The sequence below is a fragment of the Crotalus tigris genome, unplaced genomic scaffold, assembly GCF_016545835.1.
Source record: "Crotalus tigris isolate CLP2741 ecotype Arizona unplaced genomic scaffold, ASM1654583v1 scf7180000018925.3142382, whole genome shotgun sequence".
NCBI classification, from domain to species: domain Eukaryota; kingdom Metazoa; phylum Chordata; class Lepidosauria; order Squamata; family Viperidae; genus Crotalus; species Crotalus tigris.
In genome coordinates, this window is record NW_024097278.1 from 535,320 (window position 1) to 559,322 (window position 24,003).

General features: G+C 45.6%; 1 protein-coding gene across 1 annotated transcript; it reads left to right on the forward strand.

Moving 5' to 3' along the window:
- The first annotated feature begins 387 nt into the window (after positions 1-387).
- On the forward strand, positions 388-22,877 carry SEC61A2 (SEC61 translocon subunit alpha 2). Its single transcript, XM_039357547.1, has 12 exons — positions 388-544; positions 3,498-3,565; positions 5,372-5,437; positions 8,471-8,549; positions 8,980-9,111; positions 10,288-10,397; positions 13,694-13,847; positions 17,604-17,764; positions 19,350-19,547; positions 20,748-20,939; positions 21,480-21,556; positions 22,472-22,877. The coding sequence occupies exons 1-12, from the start codon at positions 538-540 to the stop codon at positions 22,656-22,658; spliced, it is 1,431 nt and encodes a 476-aa protein (XP_039213481.1). The 5' UTR covers positions 388-537; the 3' UTR covers positions 22,659-22,877.
- The last annotated feature ends 1,126 nt before the right edge of the window (positions 22,878-24,003 follow it).

Here is a 24,003-nt window from a genome sequence, read left to right on the forward strand (position 1 = left end):
TTTGATCACATGACCATGGGAATGCCGCAAGGGTTGTGTGAAAAAACGGTCACATTTTTCAGTGCTGTCACTAAACAAACTGTTGCAAGTCGAGGACACCGGTACAGGCTGCCTGCTTGCAAAGGGCTTGCCTGCCCTTTGTAACTCTGAACTGGTCACTAAAGGAAATGTTGTAAACCGAGGACCGGCTGTACCCACCGCCCCCTTGCAAAAGGCTGGCGCGCGCCCTTCCTTTCCCCGGGAGAGGGGACCGCCCATCCAAAGCGGGAAGGAGGGGGGGTTGCATCGATGAGAAATCGCTCCCCCCCGCACTTGGGCCGCGTTGGTTCGGTCCAGCCGCCCTCTCTAGCGGGAGCGGAGTGGCGCGACCCTCCCCTGCTCGTCGCGCCGCGTAAGACGTCACTGGTCACGTGTGCGGAGGCCGGCAGCCTCCGCAGCGGCGAGGAGGCGGGGAAGGGGAGCCGCTGCTGCAGCCGCCGCCGCCGCCGCCTGCCAGCCCAAAGGCGCCGAGCCCGGTCGGGTCCGACCTCCGGCAGCATGGGGAGTGAGTGGAGGGGCCGGGCTGGGCGGAGGTCGCAGCATCGGGTCGCCCCCTCCTCATTATGGCCGGATTCCTCATGATATGGCCGCAGCCGAGGGTCTCCTCCGGCTGGAGCCCCCCCCCATGCAAGACCCCGTTCTCTCCGGGGGGAGGGAGGGAGGGGTGGGGGACCCCACGGGACGTTGCAGGGGTGGAATCGGGGGCTGCTTAAGGGAGGGAGGCGGCTGCCAAGCTAAAGCCCCCGCCCAGTGGCTCCTTAGCCCCTCCACCACCGCCCCAGGCATCCTGCAAGGGTGTTGCTGATATTTGCCCCGCTCCCCCAAACACACCCTCATCGGGGGGCTGCTTGGTGCCCCCTCCCCAAGGTACATTTGGGGGTTGCCCAAGTCCCTGGGATGGGCCCGGAGGGCTGGGCTGCCAGGCGCTTTAGGAGAAAGGAAGTGGCTCCCTTGCCCTCCCTCCCTCCTCCTTTCCAACCTTCCTTCCTCCCTTCTCCCTCCCTTATTTCCACCTCCCTTCCTTTCTCTTTCCTCCCTCCCTCCTTCCTTCTTTACAATCTTCTTCCTTCTTTCTTCCTCCCTCCCTTCCTTCCAGTCTTCCCTCCTTCCAATCTTCCCTCCCTTATTCCTTTCTCCTGTCTTCCACTCCTTCCTTCTTTCCTTCCTTCCTCCCTCCCTCCCTCCTTTACAATCTTCCTTCCTTCTTCCTTCCTCCCTCCTTCCAACTTCCTTCCCTCCCTCCTCCCTGCCACCTTCCTTTCAATCTTCCCTCCCTTATTCCTTTCTCCTGTCTTCCACTCCTTCCTTCTTTCCTTCCTTCCTCCCTCCCTCCCTCCTTTACAATCTTCCTTCCTTCTTCCTTCCTCCCTCCTTCCAACTTCCTTCCCTCCCTCCTCCCTGCCACCTTCCTTTCAATCTTCCCTCCCTTATTCCTTCCTTTCTCCTCCCTCCCTCCCTCCTTCCCTCCTTCCTTCCTTTCTTCTTTCCTTCCAATCTTCTCCCTTATTCCTTCCTCCCTTCCAACTTCCTTTCTCCCTCCCTCCCTCCCTCCCTCCCTCCCTCCAGCCTCCCTTCCTCTCTCCGACCAGGCCCAATATTAGGGTTATTGCCTCCAAAACCCATAGATCTTGTTGCTTGTTTGCCTTTCCCTCCTCTCCTACCTGCACATTAGGCTGCTTTCCGTGCTGTTGCTAGGCTCCGAGAGGAATGCAAAATAGGAAGAAGTAAAAACTGCTCTCTCATTGGCTCAGGTTCTGGGGATGGTAAACATGGCTGCACCAGGTGTCAAGTTTGAGAGAACTTTGTCAGTGAGAAATATGTCAGGTGTCTTGTATAGATTTCACAACTCATTGTAAAATATAAAATCAAATGATGGCACAGATTTGTATTTGCATGAGTGGTCTTTGGAAAGTATATCTCAGGGGACTTCAAACTTGGCCCTTTGATGTCTTGTGGACCAACTCCCAGAATTCCTCAGCCAGGCACACTGGCTGAGGAATTCGGGGAGTTGAAGTCCACAAATCATCAAAGGGCCAAGTTTGAAGACCCCCTGGTATATCTGCTTTTAAACATGAATTTGTTGCAGGATCTATCTAGAGATAATAGGTGCTTGTTAAATGCATGTCTGTGAAGGCCAGTTCAGCACTGGGAGATAAAATGGGGTCTTCTAGATTTAACTATAATACAATAAACTGCAACCAACAATCATGGATTCTAGGAGTGTTAATTTCCAGCCTTTGATGGGCCCCACAATTCTTAACAGAAAACAGTCTGTGTTTGTTTCATTTTTCCCCAAAGCTGAAATAAGGTTAGGAAAACTTTGCTTTTTCGTAAGCCTAACAATAAGATTGCACTTACGTATTTGTTACTTAAAGCTAACATACTTTGGCTCATAAGCTTTCATGAATCACAATCCATGCAACTATATGTAACTGTTCTGGTGAGAGGAACAATTTGTTTAGAAATTTATACAGATAGTCTTCGACTTACAACGGTCTGTTTAGTGACTGAAATTACAATGACAAAAGTGAAAAAAGTGACAACCATTTTTCACACTTATGACCCCTGCATCCTCCCTACGATCCCATGATCTATATTCAGACGTTTGACAACTGATTCATATTTACGATGGTGGCAATGTCCCGCCATCATGGGTTCCCCTTTGGCGTCCTTATGACAAGCAAAGTCAAGCGGGAAGCCAAATTCACTTAACAACCGGGTGACTACCTTAACAGCCATAGTGAAAAACTCACTTAACAAATTTCTCAACTTAGCAACATTAATTTTGGGCTCAGTTATGGTCGTAAGTTGTGGACTATATTAATCACATCTTCGCCTCTTCTTTTTGTGTCAGGCTGAGAAGCTTGAAAATGTTGGGAGATGATTTAGTGAATAATAGAGATTCTCTCTATAGGTGGTCCTCAACTTATAACTACATGTTTAGTGACTGTTCAAAGTTACAATGGCACTGAAAAAAAGTGAGTTATGACACTTACGACCACTGCAGCATCCCCATGGTCACGTGATCAAGATTTGTATGATTTGCAACTGGCATGTATTTATGACGGTTGCGGTGTGTCCCGGCGGTCACGTGATCCCCTTTTGCGACCGTCTGGCAAGCAAAGTCAACGGGGGAAGCCAGATTCACTTCACAACCCTGTGACTCCCTTAACAACTGCAGTGATTCACTTAACAACTGGCAAGAAGGGTCATAAAATGGAGCAAAACTATCTTAACAACTGCCTTGCTTAGCGAGAGATTTTGTGGTCGTATGTCGAGGACTATCCGTGAGATATAAAACCGTTCTTCCAAATCGTGTCCAAAATTGATGCGGTCCTGTTCTGTGCCTTAGGCATTAAAGCGAGACAAATATTTATAGGCAGTTTAAGGTTCGGTACTTTTATTCTCGTTTTTTATGATCGCTGTAAAGTGCTTGTGTGTCTTTGTTTCTTGAACAGTCAAATTTCTGGAGCTCATTAAGCCCTTCTGCGCTGTTTTGCCCGAAATCCAGAAGCCTGAAAGGAAAGTAAGTGCCCTTTTTGTTTTTGCTCCTGCCACTTTCACGGGAAGGCATTTTAAGCCTAAATTTCTCTAGGAAGTCAGTTTGTGGAAAAAGGAGACACGGGGAAATTTGCGTAGTATCTGCAATTTTCAAATATCAGAATGACATTATGGACATTTAGATACATAGCGTTAAGTATCTCTGAAAGCAAATTCTGCTGATTTGGCTGGGACTTATTTCCGAGTCTGTGTGCTGGACGAAGTACAGTAGTGGCCAAAATTGTGGAAACCTTTTGGGAAAAGTGTACAGTAGAAATGCCACCTTTGGTTAAGTTTCCACCCATTTTTCTTCTAATTTCTTTATAACTGTAGCCTTGTTCACTTAATAAATACTATTTTACATTGCTTTCTGGGCGACCAGTCAACTCTTTGTACCATGACTTTAATTTTATTATGTTTTACAAGCTCACTAAATGAAAGAACACAAAAAACACAACCAACTTGATAGCCATCACATAACACACTGACACATGTCCTCCTCTCAGCTTCAATACATGACATCGATAACTGAATCCTGCTGTGATCTGATTGGCTCCTTGCCAAAACAAGATGACACCTGATTGGCTCTCTAAGCACTCACGCTCATTGGCTACAGTCAGATGAAGGAAAGCTACCTGATGTCAACCTAAGCAAGTTGTGCTTCCTTTTTCTAGTTATTTGGCTATAACGTTTCATAGAATACAGATAATTGAACAAACTTTGTTGCATTACATTCTTGATTAAATTATCTTTCTATTGATATATAATTTTATGGTACTATTCCCCCCAAAAGTGGTGTTATTAGCCATCAAACCTCAAAAATACACTTTTCCCAAAAGGTTTCCACAATTTTGGCCACTACTGTATTTCCCTTTAGTCATGCATGGAAGTAGACTGAAGATTTAGCCAGCAGCAAGACTGGGAAGCTCTTAATATTTTCTTTTGAAACCTTAATGTTCTCTGAACCCGGTTGTATTCTTGCAGGTCTTTCATTACCAAACTAAAGTAAGGTCATCAGTGCAAAAGGGAGTCAGGTTTGCACTATTGGTGATGAGCAAGCCCAAATAAGAGCAAAACCCATTCTCTTCTAGCACTGATGATGGTACCTAGTTGGGTAATGAAAGGTCTTACTCTTTGAAAGCTATTGGTTCTCTATACTATATCTCAAGGGTCCCCAACCTATGGGCCGTGGCCCGCTACTGGGCCGGCCTGCTACTGGGCCGTGGGTTCTTGACCAGCAGGCCGCAGAAATGTCTGGCCAGGGCGTGCATGCATGGGTGTGCATTCCCCCCCCTACTCGCGCTAGTGCCCACGGCCCTGTTTGCACATACGTGCGAGCGGGAACACTACCGCGAGATTAGCATGCACGCCCCGTTTGTGCATGCACAAATGGGCCACTAGCACGAAGGGGGTGTGCGCGGCCCATTTGTGCATGCGTGAATGGATTGTTAGTACATGGGTGCTAGCGGGCGCTAGCCACTGCGGGGATGTGGCCATTCGCGCATGCGCATGGCACCAGCGCATGGTGCATGCCCAAACAACCACTAGAACTGCGCCGGTGGGCATGGCCCCGTTTGTGTGCGTGCACACGCGGTAATTTGAAAGCTGCTCTCCCCTCCGGGTCGCGAGCCTGGAAAGATTGGAGAAGATTGTATCTGATAATTCCGTATAATTAAGTACAAGTTTATTTTATGAATATTATAACATTGGTTTGTGGGTTTGTTTTTTTTTAATCTTGCTCTCCTAAACATTCTCTGTTGGTTAACTTGGTTTTATTCGTTGTGCTTTACAGATTCAGTTTAGAGAGAAGGTTTTATGGACAGCTATAACCCTCTTCATTTTTTTAGTCTGCTGCCAGGTAAGAATTATTGGGCAAGATTCTTTTATTTGTTCACCTTCTGTCAGAGGAGCCTACGGTTGCTTTTAGGTAATCAGTAGGATTGTAGATGCTGCTGCAGAAGCCCTTTGACCTTAATGGTTCTTTCTGCTGTTTTTAAGTTGGGCCTAATGTCGAAAGACACATCCCGTATGCTGCCAGGTAAGAATCGACTTCATTATTGGGCAAGATTCTTTTATTTGTTCACCTTCTGACAGAGCAGCCTATGGATGCCTATAGGTCAGGGGTAGGCAACCTTGACTCTTTTATGACTCGTGGACTTCAACTCCCAGAATTCCTGAGCCAGCATGGCTCAGCTTAGAATCTCTCCCTTTCCCCTCAGCACGGCTGGCTCAGGAATTCTGGGAGTTGAAGTCCACGAGTCATAAAGCGGATTAGGCCTAGGGCAGGGTAGGCAACCTTGGCTCTTTTAGGACTCCTGGACTTCCACTCCCAGAATTCCTGAGCCAGCCGTGCTGAGGGGAAAGGGAGAGGTTTCCAAGCTGAGCCATGCTGGCTCAGGAATTCTGGGAGTTGAAGTCCACAAGTCATATCCCTGCTTTAGGTAATTAGTAGGATTGTAGATTCTGCTCTAGAAGACCTTAATGGTTCTTTCTGCTGTTTTTAAGGTAAAAGAAGTGGGGCCTAATGTTGAAAGACACATCCCGTCTAATTCCAATTTAGGGAGGCTTAGTGCTTTAAGGTTAAGAACATTCTGTTCGTTTTTGCAGCCTGTATTTCTTCTCTGCTGTTGTCCCAAAGCTGCTTTTTTTCCCAAGAGGCGACTGGACTTTCTTGTTTTTCTTCAAAGACGTTTCGCTTCTCATTCAAGAAGCTTCTTCAGCTCTGACAGAAGTGAGCTGAAGAGAGAACTGAAGAAGCTTCTTGGATGAGAAGCGAAACGCCTTCGAAGAAAAACAAGGAAGTCCAGTTGCCTCTTGGAAAAGCTCCATCGCTGGAGGTTTTCAAGAGACTGGACAATCACTTGTCTGAAATGGTTTAGGGCAGGGATAGGCAACCTCAGCTCTTTTATGATTCGTGGACTTCAACTCCCAGAATTCCTGAGACAGCATGGCTCAGCTTGGAAACCTCTCTCTTTCCCCTCAGCGTGGCTGGCTCAGGGAATTCTGGGAGTTGAAGTCCACGAGTCATAAAGCAGCCTAGGCCAGTGGTAGGCAACCTTGGCTCTTTTATGACTTGTGGACTTCAACTCCCAGAATTCCTGAGCCACCATGGCTCAGCTTGGAAACCTCTCCCTTTCCCCTCAGCATGGCTGGCTCAGGAATTCTGGGAGTTGAAGTCCATGAGTCATAAAAGAGCCAAGGTTGCCTACCCCTGGTTTAGGGTCTCCTGCTTGCTGCTGTTGGTGTACAGGTAGTTCTTGACTTACAACCGTCCATTTAGTGACCGTTTGAATTTACAACATCGCTGAAACAGTTGATTTATGACTGTTTTTCCACCCTTATAACTGTTACAGCCTCCCTGTGATCAAAATTCATACACTTGGCAACTGACTCAAATTTACGACGGCTGCAGCGTCCCGGGATTACGTGATCCTCTTTTGCGACTTTCTGACCAGCAAAGTCAACAGGGGAAGCCAGATCCACTTAACAGCCGTGTTACTAATTTAACAAGCACTGTGATTCACTTAACTGTTGTGGCAAGAAAAGCCGCAAAAGGGAGCAAAACTCACTTAACCAATGTCCCACTTAACAACTGAAAATTTGGGCTCAGTTGCGGTCATAATTCAAGGACTACCTGTATTTTTTGCAAAGTTGCATTGAAATGCTAGCACGGTTTATTGCACATAGATGTTTTTCAGTAATGAAATCATTACTGTGGCTCAGAATGAAATATTAATGTTAACTTTGGTGAGCTGAAAGAGATACTGACTGTTCCAGATATTTGGCACTGTTCGACAGTTTTCATAATGAACGCTAACTTGAAAAAAGACATTATGATGTATGAAGGATTATGGCATTGATTTAAAAGTAATGTAGGGCTTTAAAAAAAAATCTCAGAGAATGTTTTAGAATATAACCTTCTCTGCTCTGGAGGTTCTTACTACATTTATTGTTGTTGTTAGTTGCGAAGTCATGTCTGATCCATCGCGACCCCATGGACAACGTTCCTCCAGGCCTTCCTGTCCTCTACCATCTTCTGGAGTCCATTTAAGCTCACGCCTACTGCTTCAGTGACTCCATCCAGCCACCTCATTCTCTGTCGTCCCCTTTTCTCTTGCCCTCCATCTTTCCCAGCATTGGGCTCTTCTCCAGTGAGTCCTTCCTTCTCATTAGGTGGCCAAAGTACTTGAGTTTCAACTTCAGGATCTGGCCTTCTAAAGAGCAGTCGGGGTTGATCTCCTCTAGGACTGACGGTTGGATCGCCTTGCAGTCCAGGGGATTCGCAGGAGTCTTCTCCAGCACCAGAGTTCAAAGGCCTCCATTCTTTGGCGCTCAGCCTTTCTTATGGTCCAGCTTTCACAGCCATACATTGCAACTGGGAAAACCATGGCCTTGGCTATACATACTTTTGTTGATAGCATGTCAAACACTCATGTTTTCAAGCAGTTGGCAGGTCTGTGTGAACCATGGAAGTAAATAAAATACAGATATATCCAGTTGCTTAACAACAGTTCAAAATTACAGTTGCCAGCAAAAAATACCCATCGGGAAGAATGTATCTGTTTAACAACCACGTGGTTTGTGTAACCACTGTGATTTGCATAAACGCTGCTGTGAAAGCAGTTGTAAAATTGAATCTGCAATTTTTGACGGAGACTGTTCAAGGGAGTGTATGGTCAATTCAGGTAGTCCTTGACTCAATGACGCCAAAGACAAATTACGACTGAAATTCTGGGCTCCTTTGGTGTCAAGGACTATCTTACACACCCTCCATCAGAAATGGTGTGGACCTTTTTTGTCTAAAAGGAGTCAGTATTTGTATGCACCTTTCTGAAAAATTACTTTTGTCTTCTGTTTTTAGTCATGCTTAATACTGTTATGACTCTTGTAGATTCCATTATTCGGAATAATGTCCTCGGACTCCGCAGATCCCTTCTACTGGATGAGAGTCATCCTTGCATCGAACAGAGGTTGGTGGGCTTCACTCCTGTTCTCCTCTGCCACCGTCTCCTTTGCCTACCAAATATGATAGGAAGCCAGCTTAGATATCTGAAGGTTGGGGAAACCCTCATTTGCCCTTAGGTTCTCCAGTGTATTGGAGCCTGCCTTAGATTTTAGGTCAGCGATGGCGAACCTTTTAGAGACCGAGTGCCCAGAATGCAACCCAAAACAAAGGCAGCCATTCGTGTTGAGGATTGAGTTTCTGTGGACTGCATTTGTTTGCCTTGGACATTGACTCAGGTCGGAGAGAATAAAAGGGGTTGTTTTTTTCTTGGGATTCCTGCCTGTTCCTTGGAAAAGGGGGTTTCTCCTTGTGAGCATAACAAGGACTTACGTAGGCTGGGACAGAATATAAAGATCCGTTTTCTTCTTTGTCTTCCTTCCCTTCTTCTTCTCCAGGCACTTTAATGGAATTGGGTATCTCTCCTATTGTGACTTCGGGCCTCATTATGCAACTCCTGGCTGGAGCCAAAATCATTGAAGTGGGCGATACGCCGAAAGACCGGGCCCTGTTCAACGGTGCTCAGAAGTGTGAGCATTAATTTCACTTCCTTAATAGAACTTTCATTTTTTTCCCCCTTGGGGAAAATGCAGCAGTTAGCTACTTAATGCCTGTATGATTTTAGTAAGGGGGGATGATTGGTGCTCTCTGAGCTGGGTGGTTTTCTTGCAGACATCTCATGATCCAACTATGTAACGTCTTCAGTGTTAGAAGGGAGAAGGGTTTGCTCTCTGTTGATATGCAATGTAACACCACTCCTTTCTAGCACTGAAGACGTTACCTAGTTGGGTCATGAAAGGTCTGCAAGAAAACACCAAGCTGAGAGATCACTAAGAATCTTACCATCCACCACCTCCTTCTCCTGCTCCGCTCTGCAAACACCATTCTCTTCTAGCAGTGATGATGTTACCTAGTTGGGTCTTCAAACGTCTGCAAGAAAACCACCCAGCTCAGAGAGGACCAAGGACATCCTTCTCCCCCTCCTCTTCCTCCACCTCCACCACCAGCTCCTCCACTCCACAAGTCCCCCGCCCTTCTAGAACTGACGATTTTACTTAGTTGGATAATAAAATGTCTGCAAGAAAACCACCATGGATCCCACAATCCCTTCTCCTCTGCAAACTCCATTCCCTTCTAGCACTCATGAATTTACCTAGTTGGGTGATGAAATGTCTGCAAGAAACCCACCAAACTCAGCACCAAGGACCTCCTCCTCCACCACCACTACCTCCTCATCCCTTTCTCCTCCTTTACTCCACAAAGCCCACTCCCTTCTAGCACTGATGTTGTTAGCTAGTTGGGTCATGAAACGTCTGCAAGGACACCAAGCTCAAAGAGCACCAAGGATCCCCCAATCCTCCTCTTCCTCCTCCTCCTCCTCCCCCCCCTCCTCCTCCCTTTCTCCTCCTCTCCACAAACCCAACTCCCTTCTAGCACTGATGATGTTACCTAGTTGGGCCATAAAACATCTGCAAGGAAACCACCAAGCTCAAAGAGCACCAAGGATCCCCCAATCCTCCTCCTCCTCCTCCCTTTTTCCACAAACCCAAATCCCTTCTAGCACTGATGATGTTACTTAGTTGGGTCATGAAATGTCCGCAAGAAACCCACCAAGCTCAGAGAGCACCCAGGACTCCACACAGACCAATCTTGAGCTACAGATATTCTCTTCTATGTGTACATGATTGCTTGTTGTCTCGTTTCAGTGTTCGGAATGATAATTACTATTGGGCAGGCTATCGTATATGTCATGACGGGGATGTACGGGGATCCTTCCGAGATGGGGGCGGGAATCTGTCTTCTGATTATAATCCAGGTATGTTCTTAAATGACATAAATAGCGCTACATTTTTCATTGCTGGCCCTTGTTTGTGTGGCTTCCAATGTGTACGCGGGCTGAGGAGGCCGGGAGGGTCTAATGCAGCGGTTCTCAACCTGTGGGTCGGGACCCCATTTGGGGTCAAATGACCATTTCACGGGGGTCACCAAACAACGCAGTCCGCCATTTTTCCCCCCTTTTCCTTAGCTGTGCTACTCCCTTTTATTCTCTTGGCTTTTGAAAGCCAATAGAATCGACTCTCTTGAATAGAGTCTAATTCTATTGGCTTTCAAAAGCCAATAGGAATTGTCCAGGCTGTCTCTGCCCTGCTGAGCCCGCCAAAAGTCCCATTCTGCACCAGTTGAGTAGTCCTCGACTTACGACCAGTTGAGTAGTCCTCGACTTACGACCGGTTGGGGGTCGCGGCATTAAAAAGGTTGAGAACCACTGGTCTAATGCCATATATGGCAAATCAGACAATTTGAAAGCGACAGTTACATATTGCAAGGCCTACCATGTCCTCATGTATGGAAGGCTTAACTATTTTTTGAGGGCTTGTCGACCCTTCAGGGCAGGGGCCTCCAACCTTGGTCACTTTACCACTTGTGGACTTCAACTCCCAGAATTCCTCAGCCAGCATGGCTGAGTTGAAGTTCCACAAATCGTAAAGTGACCAAGGTTGGAGGCCCCTTGCTTTAAAAGGAGACATTCCTTCCTCGCAGAAAGCTTCAATGAAACGAAGGCGTCGTGGGTTCTTCTGTTTTCTTGGCGATGAGTTCAAGTTAGTTTCATGCAGCGATGGACGCCTTCTGTCGGTGTGGGTGTCGAGCGAAGATAAGCAATAATGGCCTGTAATTTCCCATGTTCCACTAAAACGGGCCTTCAAACAAGGCCCTTTTCTGACTTGTGGACTTCAACTCCCAGAATTCCTCAGCCAGGCTGAGGAATTCTGGGAGTTGAAGTCCACAAGTCAGAAAAGGGCCTAGTTTGAAGACCCCTGCGCTAAAAATCTCCTCAGGAAGCATCTCGTCTTCCAGAAGAAATCTGAAGAAGATGGTGCAGTGTCGAACGCTGGACAATTCTGCCCTTTCCTTGCTGATCAGAACACCAAATTGATTCCGCGTCTTACTTACAGTCGCTTGGGCCACAACTGAATACAGATAGTCCTCGGCTTACGACCGCAATTGAGCCCAGAATTTCCGTTGCTCAGCGAAACTCTTGTTAAGTGTCCCATTTTATAACCTTTCTTGCTACCGTTGTTAAGTGAATCACTGCCGTTGTTAAGTTAGTAACAAGGTCATTAAATAAATCTAGCTTTCTCATTGCCTTTGCTTGTCAGAAGGTCGTAAAAGGGGATCACGTGACCCCGGGACACTGCGACCGTCATAAATATGAGTCAGTTGCCAAGCCTCTTGAGTTTTGATCACGTGACCACGGGGATGCTGCAACGGTCGTAAGTGTGAAAAATGGTCATAAGTCACTTTTTTTGGTGCTATTGTAACTCTAAACTAGGGGTCTTCAAACTTGGGCCTTTTATGACTTGTGGACTTCAACTCCCAGAATTCCTCTGCTAGCATGCCTGACGGAGGAATTCTGGGAGTTGAAGTTCACAAGTCATAAAAGGGCCAAGTTTGAAGACTCCTGCTCTAAACGGTCACTAAATGAACTGTTGTAAGTCAAGGACCACCTGTATATCCCAAACTCTGGATGGCACCATTCTTAAATTGTCTGTTCTTCTCTAACCAGTCATGTTTCAAAGTAGGAAAAAAAAAAGTTTCAACTCGGTTGAGTTCTCCTACCCAACCAATAGCAGCTACAGAAAATGTATGTGTCGGCTGTCTCCCTTCAATCTAACATTTCTACTTTTCTGAATTTCTTGATAAAAGAAGCTTTGGGATGTTTGATCTTACCTTTTAATCCTCAAAATAATGAAGTACTCAAATCAAATGTGACCTTGTTGGTGAGACTGAAGGAAGTAAGGAAGTTTGACATTTAGGTAAACACTTTGCTCGCCCTATTAAAGGCACGTGAATTTTTTTTTTCTTCAGTTGCTCCGCAAAATACTTTCTAGGCAAGTCAGTTTGTCAGATCATCTTAAAATATGCGTTATGTTTCCTGAATTTTTGATTTAACACAGTTGCTCCGTTTTACCTCTTGCCCGAATCTTCTCTGAAAAACGGTTGCCAATTTGTAATTTTCAGTATAATGGAAGGACAGTGTTGTTATTTTAAATTAATGAATTGGGTTTTCTCCCGCAGGCCATGTAAAATTAATTTTATTAGTCATTTGTAAGGTATCAGCTGCAAGACCAGTGGCATAAAAATTGTTTCTAAGTAACCTAACGTTTGAATATATTCACTAAACCTAGAAACACACCAGAATTTTGTTTATGGTGATGTGTTACGGGAATCCTTAAGAGTAGCTTAACATTATTCTCTGTGCTATAATTTACGATTTATTATGTGCTACTGAAGAAATAGGATTAGATCTCCACCAAAAACAAAAGAGCTTAGAAAAGAGAGATAGTTAACGATTTGTTTTGCACACACACACACCGAAAATTATTTCCCCAAGGAACTTCCAGAATTAAGAAAAGTTGGTTTTCATAATTACCTTTTCAGAGTTGATCCAACTATCAATATCTGGCCTGCTGGCTGATTTGCTCTGTTCTCAGAAGCCAAGCAGATCTGATTAGTCCTTAGATGGGAGATATAGGAAAGGCGGGAAACTGTAAAATAAATAAAACCTTAGAAAAGCAACATCAGACCTGTCCCTATTGCTAACCTGTAACTATTGCTACAAGCCAGGGGTCTTCAAACTTGGCCCTTTGTGACTTGTGGACTTCAACTCCCAGAATTCCTCCGCCAGGCACGCTGGCTGAGGAATTCTGGGAGTTGAAGTCCACAAGTCATAAAAGGGCCAAGTTTGAAGACCCCTGGTATAAGCCAAGAGGCAAATTCCTTGTATATGTTCAATCTCCCTTGGCCAAGTAAAGTAGTCAAGTCAAGTCAAGAGTTGACTTTTCTCAGTTCTTAGCCCAGCTAAGGGCTATGGCTGGCTCAGGAATTCTGGGAGTTGAAGTCCTTAAGTCATAAAAGAGCCAAGGTTCCCTACCTCTGGGCTATGGCATCCATAGGATTTTGGTACCGGTAGCTACCCCCCAAAAAAGTTAGCAAGGCAAGCAAAGCCCACAGCTGCTGCAGTATGGATGGCGAGTATGCTTTAGTTCTGAGCAAAGTACGAGGGGGGTTTCGAGCACAGAGTTATGGACCTCTTGGAATTCCCCCCCACAGTTGTTTGTTGCTGGCTTGATAGTCCTGCTGCTTGATGAGCTTCTGCAAAAAGGCTATGGTTTGGGATCCGGCATTTCCCTCTTCATTGCCACCAACATCTGTGAAACCATTGTTTGGAAGGCTTTTAGCCCTACTACCATTAACACTGGCAGAGGTATAGTACCTTTTCTCACAGCTGATGTCTTGATCGGTTGCATGCTTTGTCAGCCTCTTGGTGGAGAGCAGCCGTGACCTAGAATCAGACATGAGAGGTAGCCCTAGATCGGGTTTTTCAAACTGTGTTCTAGAGGACCTTACAAACTGTTCTAGAGGGCCCTACAAATTCTGTTCTAGGGGACTCAACAAACTGCATGTAGAGAGACCTATAAATTGTGTTCTAGAGGACCCTACAAATTCTATTCTAGGGGACTCCACAAACTGCATTTACAGAAACCCTATAAATTGTGTTCTAGAGGATCCTACAAAGTGCGTTCTTTGGAACTCTACAAACCACTTAGAGGACCCTACAATCCGTGTTCTAGAGGACCCTACAAATCGTGTTCTAGAGGACTCTACAAACTGCTTTTAGAGGACTACAAATTGTGTTCCAGAGGGCTCTACAAATTGTGTGCTAGCGGACTCTACAAACTGCTTTCTAGAGAACCCTACAAACTGTTCCAGAGGATCCAACACTTCCAGCAGAACTCAAGAGGGTTCCATGAGAAGCTAAGGGTCAAAAAAAAATCCCACCAGGTTCACTCAGACACAACTCATTTTCTACCACTAAAGTTTTGTCTCTTGAATCAGGAAGTGCGAGGAATTTTTGTTTTTCCTCAGACAAGGTCCACAGCCTGGAAAAGTTTGAAAAACCCTGGTCTAGAACACTGTGTGTTGCAAAAAAAAAAAAAAAAGAAAAAAAAAGACAGGAATCTGGAGAACATGTTGGCCATCTTTACTTTCTACCTGGGCAGAAAGTGGCAAGGGTTTTTTATCTACAAGGTGGATTTGGGTGTAGGAGCCGTCCCCGTTCCAGAAACTTCCCAAATTGGGGTATCCCAGGGTACCACCAGGTAACACACAATACTCAACATCTGTCAGCCACTGCACGAACTACAAACTTAAGGGTGCCATGAAAAAAAGTCTTACTGAAACACTTAAGGATGGTGTGAACCAAGAAATTTTCTTCAATCATGTCACACTCTCTAGAATCCTGAAGAATCCAGATAGGAAATCTGGAAATGCCCCTTAAATTATCTCTCAGTCTCTTTGTCATGTCGCTGTTATCCCAGAAGGAAAAACCGTGGCACAGTGGACAGTGACTGCTTGAACAGCCATCACAATTGCACAAAAACCTTCTGTAGATGAATCGTCTCAGATGGTGGATCCGAAGCGTGTCCGTAATCTTTACAATACGGGCAGCTCTCAACTTACGACCACAATTGAGGTCCAAATATTTATTGCTAAGGGAGATTTGCTCCATTTTATGACCTGTTCGAGCAGACAGGTGGCTGTCCAATCTCTTCTCCAAAACCTCCAGTGTTGGAGCACTCACAACTTCTGAAGGCAAGCTGTTCCACTGATGAACTGTTCTCAGTATCAGGAAATTTCTTCTTTAGTTCTAGGTTGCTTCTCTAATGATCTTCATCCCTTGCTTCTTGTCCTGCCTTCAGATGCTTTGGAGACTAGGTTGACCCCCTCTTCTTTGTGGCAACCTTTTAAATACTGGAATGCTGCTATTGTGTCCCCCCCTAGTCCTTCTTTTCTCTAGATTAGCCATACCCAATTTCTGCAACGGTTCATCGTGTCTTTTTGCCTCCAATCCCCTAATAATTTTTTTTTTTTTTGCTCTTCTCTGCAGTCTTTGGAATCTTAAATCTTGGAAATCTCAAAGCACATACATTTCTTCCCCCCTCACCTTTATTTTCCAGGGAACCAGGGAAGGTCTCTTCCACACCCCTGTTCCTTCCGAGAACTGAGATGTCCTTTGTCTGCCTGTTGCCCTGTCTCTCAACTATATTCCCATATAGCAGTGGTGGTGAACCTATGGCACGGGTGCCAGAGGCGGCACTCAGAGCCCTCTCTGTGGGCACGCACGCCATCGCCCCAGTCCTAGGCCTTCAGCTGGGTTTTATAAAACATACGCTTTAGGCCTCTGCTGCCGTGTACAAAAAAAAAAAGGTTCAATCAATCAGTCAATTTCAACTTCTCGTGGGAAAATAAAATCTTGCAAAGTTGGAATTGATTGATTGAACGTTTTAGTCCCACCCAGTCTGCCGTTACCACTGCAGTCATGCCCACCCAATGGGCCACACCCACCCTCATGGGCCACGCCCACCCGGCACCCGACGATGCATAAGTGGGTTTTGGGTTGCAGTTTGGGCACTCGGTCTCTAAAAGGTTCGCCATCACTGCCATATACAGTAGTGGCCAAAATGGTGGAAACCTTTTGGGAAAAGTGTACAGTAGAAATGCTACCTTTGCTTAAGTTTCCACCCATTTTTCCTCCAATTTCTTTATAACTGTAGCCTTGTTCACTTAATAATACTATTTTACATCGCTTTCTGGGCGACCAGTCAACTCTTTGCACCATTCCTTTAATTTTGTTACGTTTTACAAGCTCAACTAAATGAAAGAACACAAAAAAACCAACCAACTTGATAGCCATCACATAACACACTGACAAATGTCCTCCTCTCAGCTTCAATACATGACATCAATCACTGAATCCTACCGTGATCTGATTGGCTCATTGCCAAAACGAGATGACACCCGATTGGCTCTCTAAGCACTCCTGCTCATTGGCTACAATCCGATGAAGGAAAGCTACCTGAGATCGATCAACCTAAGCAAGTTGTGCTTCCTTTTTCTGGCTGTTTGGCTATCACTTTTCATAGAATACGGTACAAATAATTGAACCAATGTTGTTGCATGACATTCTTGATTAAATTATCTTTCCATGGATATATCATTTTAGGGTACTACTCTCAAAAAAAAAGTGGTGTTATTCGCCATCCAACCTCAAAAATAGACTTTTCCCAAAAGGTCTCCACAATTTTGGCCACTAGTGTAGACCCTTGTCCAAGTAAAACATCAGTCTGCTGAAGGGAAGGGAGCACTTCCAGTTGAGTAGAGAGTTCCTCTTGATGATGCTGAGGAACTGGGAGAAGAATTGGAGCCTCCCCCAAGAAATATTCCCGAGATCCTGTCTTTTGACACCCTTTCTGTACCTCGGTGCTCGTCGTGATAATGTGTCCCGTGTCCTAGGAGAGTGTGCATGCTGGTCCAGTCTCATGTGAGCATTTGGCTTGCACGAAACGTTGCTTGGTAAGTCTCGGGGAAAAGAGTTTGCGTAAGACCTTCGCGCAATTCATTTTAAGCCTACCAAGTCCATGTCTTTGAATAATTACAGCACCCCATTACAGGCAAGTCCTTGACTTACAGCCACAATTGAGCCCACCCGACGTTTCTGTGGCTAAGCGAGGCAGCTGTTAAGTGAGCACTGCCCCCGTTTTGCCACTTTTCTTGCCGCCGCCGTTAAGCGAATCATTGCAGTTCAATTAGCAGCCCGGTTGTTAAGTGAATCCGGCTTCCCCCATTAATTTTGCTGGTCGGACGGTCACCAAAGGGGATCACGTGACCCCAGGACCCTGCGACTGTCATAAATGTGAGTCAGTGGCCAAAGGTCTGAATTTTGATCAGGTGACCCCGGGGAGGCTGCAACGGTCGTTAAGTGTGAAAAATGGTCCTAAGTCGCTTCTTTCAGTGCCGTTGTAACTTCGGAACTGCTGTAAGTCGAGGACTGCCTGTAATTCCTCCTCCTCTTTTGAATTCTGCATGAGTTCCATTCGGCGGTTTTGGCGGTGCTCCTGCGCCAAAGTTGTCGTCTCTCCTGTGCCAAAGTGACCCTGTTTGTGGTTTTGGGTCCATCCAGGTACAGAGTTTGAGGGCGCCGTCATTGCCTTGTTCCACCTCTTGGCCACGCGAACCGACAAAGTCCGGGCTCTGCGGGAAGCCTTTTACCGCCAGAACTTGCCCAATCTGATGAACCTGATCGCCACCGTGTTTGTGTTCGCTGTAGTCATCTACTTTCAGGTAAGGGGCGTCCGCGCCAGGGTGTGTGGGGTGTGTGTGGGGGCCGTTGAAGAGACTGGTGTTTTACGACCGGAGGAAATGCAGTGAAAAGTTTCGGTCGGCCTAAAATCAGAGCACGCCCTTTAGATTCTCTCTGGTGTAGAAATGAGGGTCGCCCTTAGGAAGAGTGATCCCAAATTCACACTCCTGGCTATAAATGGCTTCCTTTCTCATTCTGATTTTCTAACTAGAAAATTCTTTCTAGTTTGAGCCTTGTGGAGGGCTTGGTGTTTTCTGAGCTTGGTGCCAGCACTGATGATGTTACCTAGATGGGTAGTGAAATGTCTGCAAGAAAAATGACCAAGCTCAGAGAGCACCAGGGACCCCACCATCGTCCTCCTCCTCCTCCTCCTCCTCCTCCTCCTCCTCCTCCTCCTCCTCCTCCTCCTCCTCCTATCTAGCACTGATGATTTTACTTAGTTTGGTCAGTGAAATCTCTGCAAGAAAACCAAAAAGGTCAGGGAACACGAGGGACCCCACAGTCGTCGTCCTCCTCCTCCCCCTCCTCCTCTTCCTCTTCCTCCTCCTCCTCCTACTACTACTACTACTACTACTATCCAGCACTGATGATTTTACTTAGTTTGATCAGTGAAATCTCTGCAAGAAAACCAAAAGGTCAGGGAGCACCAGGGACCCCACAGTCGTCGTCGTCCTCCTCCTCCCCCTCCTCCTCCTCCTCCTCCCCCTCTTCCTCTTCCTCTTCCTCCTCCTCCTCCTCTTCCTCCTCCTCCTCCTCCTCCTACTACTATCTAGCACTGATGATTTTACTTAGTTTGATCAGTGAAATCTCTGCAAGAAAACCAAAAGGTCAGGGAGCACCAGGGACCTCACAGTTGTTGTCCTCCCCTCCTCCTCCCCCTCCTCCTCCCCTCCCCCTCCTCCTCCTCCTCCTCCTCCTCCTCCCTAGCACAGATGTTACTTAGTTTGGTCAGTGAAATCTCTGCAAGAAAACCACCAGAGAACCAGGGACCCCAGTTCAACCCTGAGCTATAGATACTTCCTTCCGTCGCTATTTTATCTTTGTCAGAATTAAGCTGCATCCTTTGCACAAAATGTGTTCAGTGTTTCTTTCAGTAACAGAATATTATATCAAGATGGGATAAGCAGAACCTTTGATGTTGGCTGACTTAGTTGCCTTCTAGTTCGTGGTAAAACTGGCAGGTGGGAGAAAAAGTCAACTCGATCTCTCTGCCTAGAGCTCGTAAGTAGGACGAAGTCCAAAGAAGCTGGAAGATCTGGAGAAATTGGTCAGCTGAAATTGCAAACTGCCCGGATCGCCGAGAGGGAATGGTAGCTGGCTGGGGAAAGAGGAAAAACTACTCAAGATTTCAGATTTTATTTTTTTTCCACCCTGGATTCTAGTTCTTACATTTGATGGTAAAGTTTGCCACTTAGTTGCGGGGCCATCCGCGCTCCGTCCTGCTTAATGGTAACCGGAGAACAAGTCAACGGGTCCCAAGTCCCGAAAACCTTCTCGGCTTCTGCAGTTTTGAAAGAGGGATCCACTTTGCCAGCCGGTGATCGCCTTTGCTCCTCTCCCCCGCAGGGATTCCGAGTGGATCTCCCAATCAAGTCTGCTCGCTACCGGGGGCAATACAGCAGCTACCCCATCAAGCTCTTTTATACGTCCAACATCCCCATCATCCTTCAGTCCGCCTTAGTGTCCAACCTCTATGTCATTTCCCAGATGCTGTCCGTGCGGTTCAGCGGCAACTTTTTAGTCAATTTGCTTGGGCAATGGGCGGTAAGTATCCAGCTCTTCCTCCACCACACAGGTAATCCTCGACTTACGACCATAGTCAAACCCAAGATCTAGAACAGTGGCTCTCAACCTTTTTAATGCCGCGACCCCCCCAACCGGTCGTAAGTCGAGGACTGCTTAACCGGTCATAAGTCGAGGACTACTCAACTGGTGCAGCACCGTTTGCAGAATGGGACTTTTGGCGGGCTCAGCAGGGCAGAGACAGCCTGGACAATTCCTATTGGCTTTGAAAGCCAATAGAATTAGACTCTATTCAAGAGAGTCTATTCTATTGGCTTTCAAAAGCCAATAGAATAAAAGGGAGTAGCACAGCTAAGGAAAAGGGGGAAAAAATGGTGGACTGCGTTGTTTGGCGACCCCCGTGAAACGGTCGTTTGACCCCAAATGGGGTCCCGACCCACAGGTTGAGAACCACTGATCTAGAAAGATTGAGTGTTAAAACAACTAGGATATGTATAAACAAAAATTACTGATAAATGTAAGAAAAGTTATTTTTATCTAATTGATATAGTAAGAATTGTATTAATTTAAATGCGAGACACTGAATACCAAGGGGAAAAGGGAGGAAATATTTAATGTGATAGGTTGAGATCTGTACTAAAGATATTTGTATGTTACTGAATTATTAACCAACTCAGCCGCCACGTTGCTTTTCAAATATTTAAATGCGAAAATAGAAAATCAATTAAAAAAAATTTCAAAACCAAAACCAAAACGGTAGTCCTTAACTTACAACAGTTCGTTTAGTGACAATTCGACATTACAACAGCACTGAAAAAAGCAACTTAAGACCGGTTTTCACACGACCGTTGCAGCATCCCCATGGTCACGCGATCAGGATTTGGGCATTTAGCAACCGACTCACATTTACGACGATCACAGTATCCCAGGGTCACGTAATCCCCTTGTGGGACCTCCTGACAAGCAAAGTCAACGGAGGAAACAGGATTCGCTTAACGACTGCATGATTCACTTAACGATGGTAGTGATTCAAAACAACCAAAAGGGGTGGTAAAATGGGACGAACATCACTTAACGAGTGCCTCGCTTAGCGATGTATAAGTTTGGGTTCCGTTGCAGTCCTAAGTGGAGGACTACCTGTATCACCTTCAAAGTAGCGGCGTTTTACTTTGGGGTCTGCAAAATGGGGGGGTCTTCACGTTTTCATTTTCTCCTTTCTAGGACGTTAGCGGGGGTGGCCCAGCACGCTCCTATCCGGTCGGGGGTCTCTGCTATTACCTCTCCCCGCCGGAATCCATGGGGGCCATCTTTGAGGATCCGGTCCATGTGATTGTGTACATTATATTTATGCTGGGCTCTTGTGCCTTTTTCTCGAAAACGTGGATTGAAGTATCCGGATCGTCTGCAAAAGACGTAGGTGGTTTCTTTTTCTTTCTTTCTCTCTTTTTCTTTCTTTCTTTCTTTCTTTCTTTCTTTCTTTCTTTCTTTCTCTCTCTCTTTCTTTCTTTCTTTTTTTCTTCTCTTTTTCTTTTTTTCTTTCTCTCTCTCTCTCTCTCTCTTGCTTGCTTGCTTTCTTATCAGATAAATATGGCTACCCAACTCATACATAGTGATTCCATGCATCATATAGCATATACTGGATTTTCAGAGTTCCTGGACAATATGCCAACTATACTAAGCTCTACCTTACAATTTAAACAATCTTTCTTTCTTTCTTTCTTTCTTTCTTTCTTTCTTTCTTTCTTTCTTTCTTTCTTTCTTTCTTTCTTTTTCTTTTTCTCTTTCTTTCTTTCATCCTTCCTGCCTTCCTTCTTTCCATTCTTTTTCTTTCTTTTCTCTCTTTCTCCCCCCCCCCCGCCCGCATCCCTTCTACACTCTCCGGCACCTGGTCCCCAGATTCTCCCTTGTGGATGCCAAGCCTGGCATCCATTTTACACCCGGGTATTTTTGTAGGTCGCCAAGCAACTGAAAGAGCAGCAGATGGTAATGAGAGGCCACCGAGATACATCCATGGTTCATGAATTAAACCGGTAAGGAGATCCGAAATGTCAACTTGAGCGGTCCTTGATGCTCTCTGAGCTTGCTGATTTTCTGGCAGACGTTTCATTACCCAAACTAGGTAACATCTAGCACTGATGATATTATCATCACCAGCAGCACCTCTTTTCCTGCAAACCCCATTCCCTTCTAGCATTGATGATGTCATCTAGTTGGGTAATGAAACGTCTGCAAGAGAACCACCAAGCTCAGAGAGCACCAAGGACCCCACAGGCCTCCTCCTCTTTTCCTGCAAACCCCACTCCCTTCTAGCACTGATGATGTCACCTAGCTGGGTAATGAAATGTCTGCAATGTAAAATGTAAAAGTGTGAGATGGCTTATATGGGAAAAAATAAGAATTAAATCTGTCCATGTAAATGTAATTAATCGTTGAGAAAATCTTTATTAGGAAGAATATCTAGAATTTGATGGGAGAAATGAACCAAAATGAGGATTGTAACAGGATTTATGATAAGGCAGCCAAAAGAACTGAAAAGAAAAGAAATACTATACGAATATGATTATTATTTTTTAGGAATATTGGAAAAATTATATATTTAATTGTTACTCATTAAAACAATAAGAATTGTATTAACTCAATATTTGCAAAAAAAAAGGAAATTTTGGGGAAAGAGGAAATCAACCAAAATTAATATATGGAAGACAGATTATAGAAATTAATTGTTAAGGATTGTTTCACAAATGTAACCCAGACAACACACTGTTTAGCAATTATTGAGTGGCGAGCATCCAGGACCCCATAGTCCTCCTCCTCCTCCTCCCCCTCCCCCTCCCCCTCCTCCTCCTCCTCCTCCTCCCCCTCCCCCTCCCTTCTAGCACTAGCACAATGACACAAACGTGAGTAGATTTCAATTAAAGCAGGTTTTGTTCCTTTTTTCCATTTAGGTACATCCCGACGGCAGCTGCCTTCGGAGGGTTGTGTATCGGGGCTTTGTCGGTCCTGGCTGATTTCCTTGGCGCCATCGGCTCCGGCACCGGCATTCTGCTAGCGGTCACCATTATTTATCAATACTTCGAGATCTTTGTCAAAGAACAGGCCGAAGTTGGAGGCGTGGGTGCTTTATTTTTCTAAACAGGCCGGTACCGCCTGGCTCGTGAGAAAAAAGGGGAGACCTCCTTTGACGTCATCTGAATCCAATAATGCCATTTTAAATTTTTTTTTTTTTTTTTGGTCCTTTTGAAACAAAGTGCTCTGTCACCCCATTTGCTCACAGTGGGCTTGCGCGCAGCTTCGGAACCGGCTGCCTTAAAAGAATCAAAAGTTTACATTGTCTTGGTTAAAAAAAGAAAATCCAAATATATATTTGGATTATGTGTAATTAATATATATATATATATAGGTCTTTGGTTGTTCAGGTTTTCTCCCGCGTAAAATTGGAAATGTCTTGGCGACATTTCGGCGAAGTCCCATTCGTCATCTTCAGGCTGGTGTTTTCAGCTTTGTGCTCCTCGAAGCACGAAGCCGAAAACACCAGCCTGAAGATGACGAATGAGACTTCGTTGAAACATCTCCAAGACATTTCCAATTTTACGCGGGAGAAAACCCGAACAATATATATATATATATATCTTGTGTGGCCTATAAACCCTCGCGTGAAGGAATGGCGGGTGCCCATTTTGTTACACTTTTGCACACTCCGTGGTGGGATTCAAGATACCTACGCACATCTGACGCCCGTGGCACAGAGTTGGCGGGTGGCTCCAGATGGCAACACTTGAGCTCATTTCAAAACCATAGGTCCCTGTGTTCCTTGAAATCTGTATTTTACATGAATTTACTTTTATATATTCCAAGAAAAACACACACACACACACACACACACGCCCTCCCTTGCACCTTAAGTCCCTCTTTGAAGCAGGCATCTTAGCCCCCAGACTCAGAAATTAAGACCAAGGCAGGAGATCATGTCAACCGTGCCATTTGTGTATTCGCTCCCACCGAAACGTGAGGGATGGTAGAACCTGGATGAGGGGGCTCCAGGTTTGTGCCAGCCCTTGGAGACTGACACGCTGGGGTGTCTTTCAGACTGGGGGGGGGGGTAAGCAGGGAAAAGCCCTGAGCTGCTTGAAACTTCACCCTCACGTCTGTTCGTTCCAAAGTAAATTAAAACAAAACAAAACAAAAAAACCCCACAGCCAAGCAAAATGGTTGGTCTCAAAGGGGGAATGGCTTGGGCTGATAACAAACTGAGCCTTTGTCGAGCTTCTTTGCGGCAACGTAGCCCGTGTAAAACATTATAGACATTAAAGTTATTTAATTAAAAGCTCATCCTTGCTGCTTTTTTTTTTTCTTTTTACAAGATGGCTTCCCTTGTCGCTCCTTGAGGTAAAACAGCGATTCTCAACCTGTGCCATTTGGGGTCGAACGACCATTTCACGGGGTTCGCCAAACAACGCAGTCCGCCATTTTTTTTCCC

Bases quoted from the DNA above. Each gene is read 5' to 3' on its own strand.
- SEC61A2 (XM_039357547.1), top strand. The intron at 9,112-10,287 runs GTGAGCATTAAT...GTCTCGTTTCAG, and splicing joins GTTCAACGGTGCTCAGAAGT to TGTTCGGAATGATAATTACT. The intron at 13,848-17,603 runs GTATAGTACCTT...GGGTCCATCCAG, and splicing joins TACCATTAACACTGGCAGAG to GTACAGAGTTTGAGGGCGCC.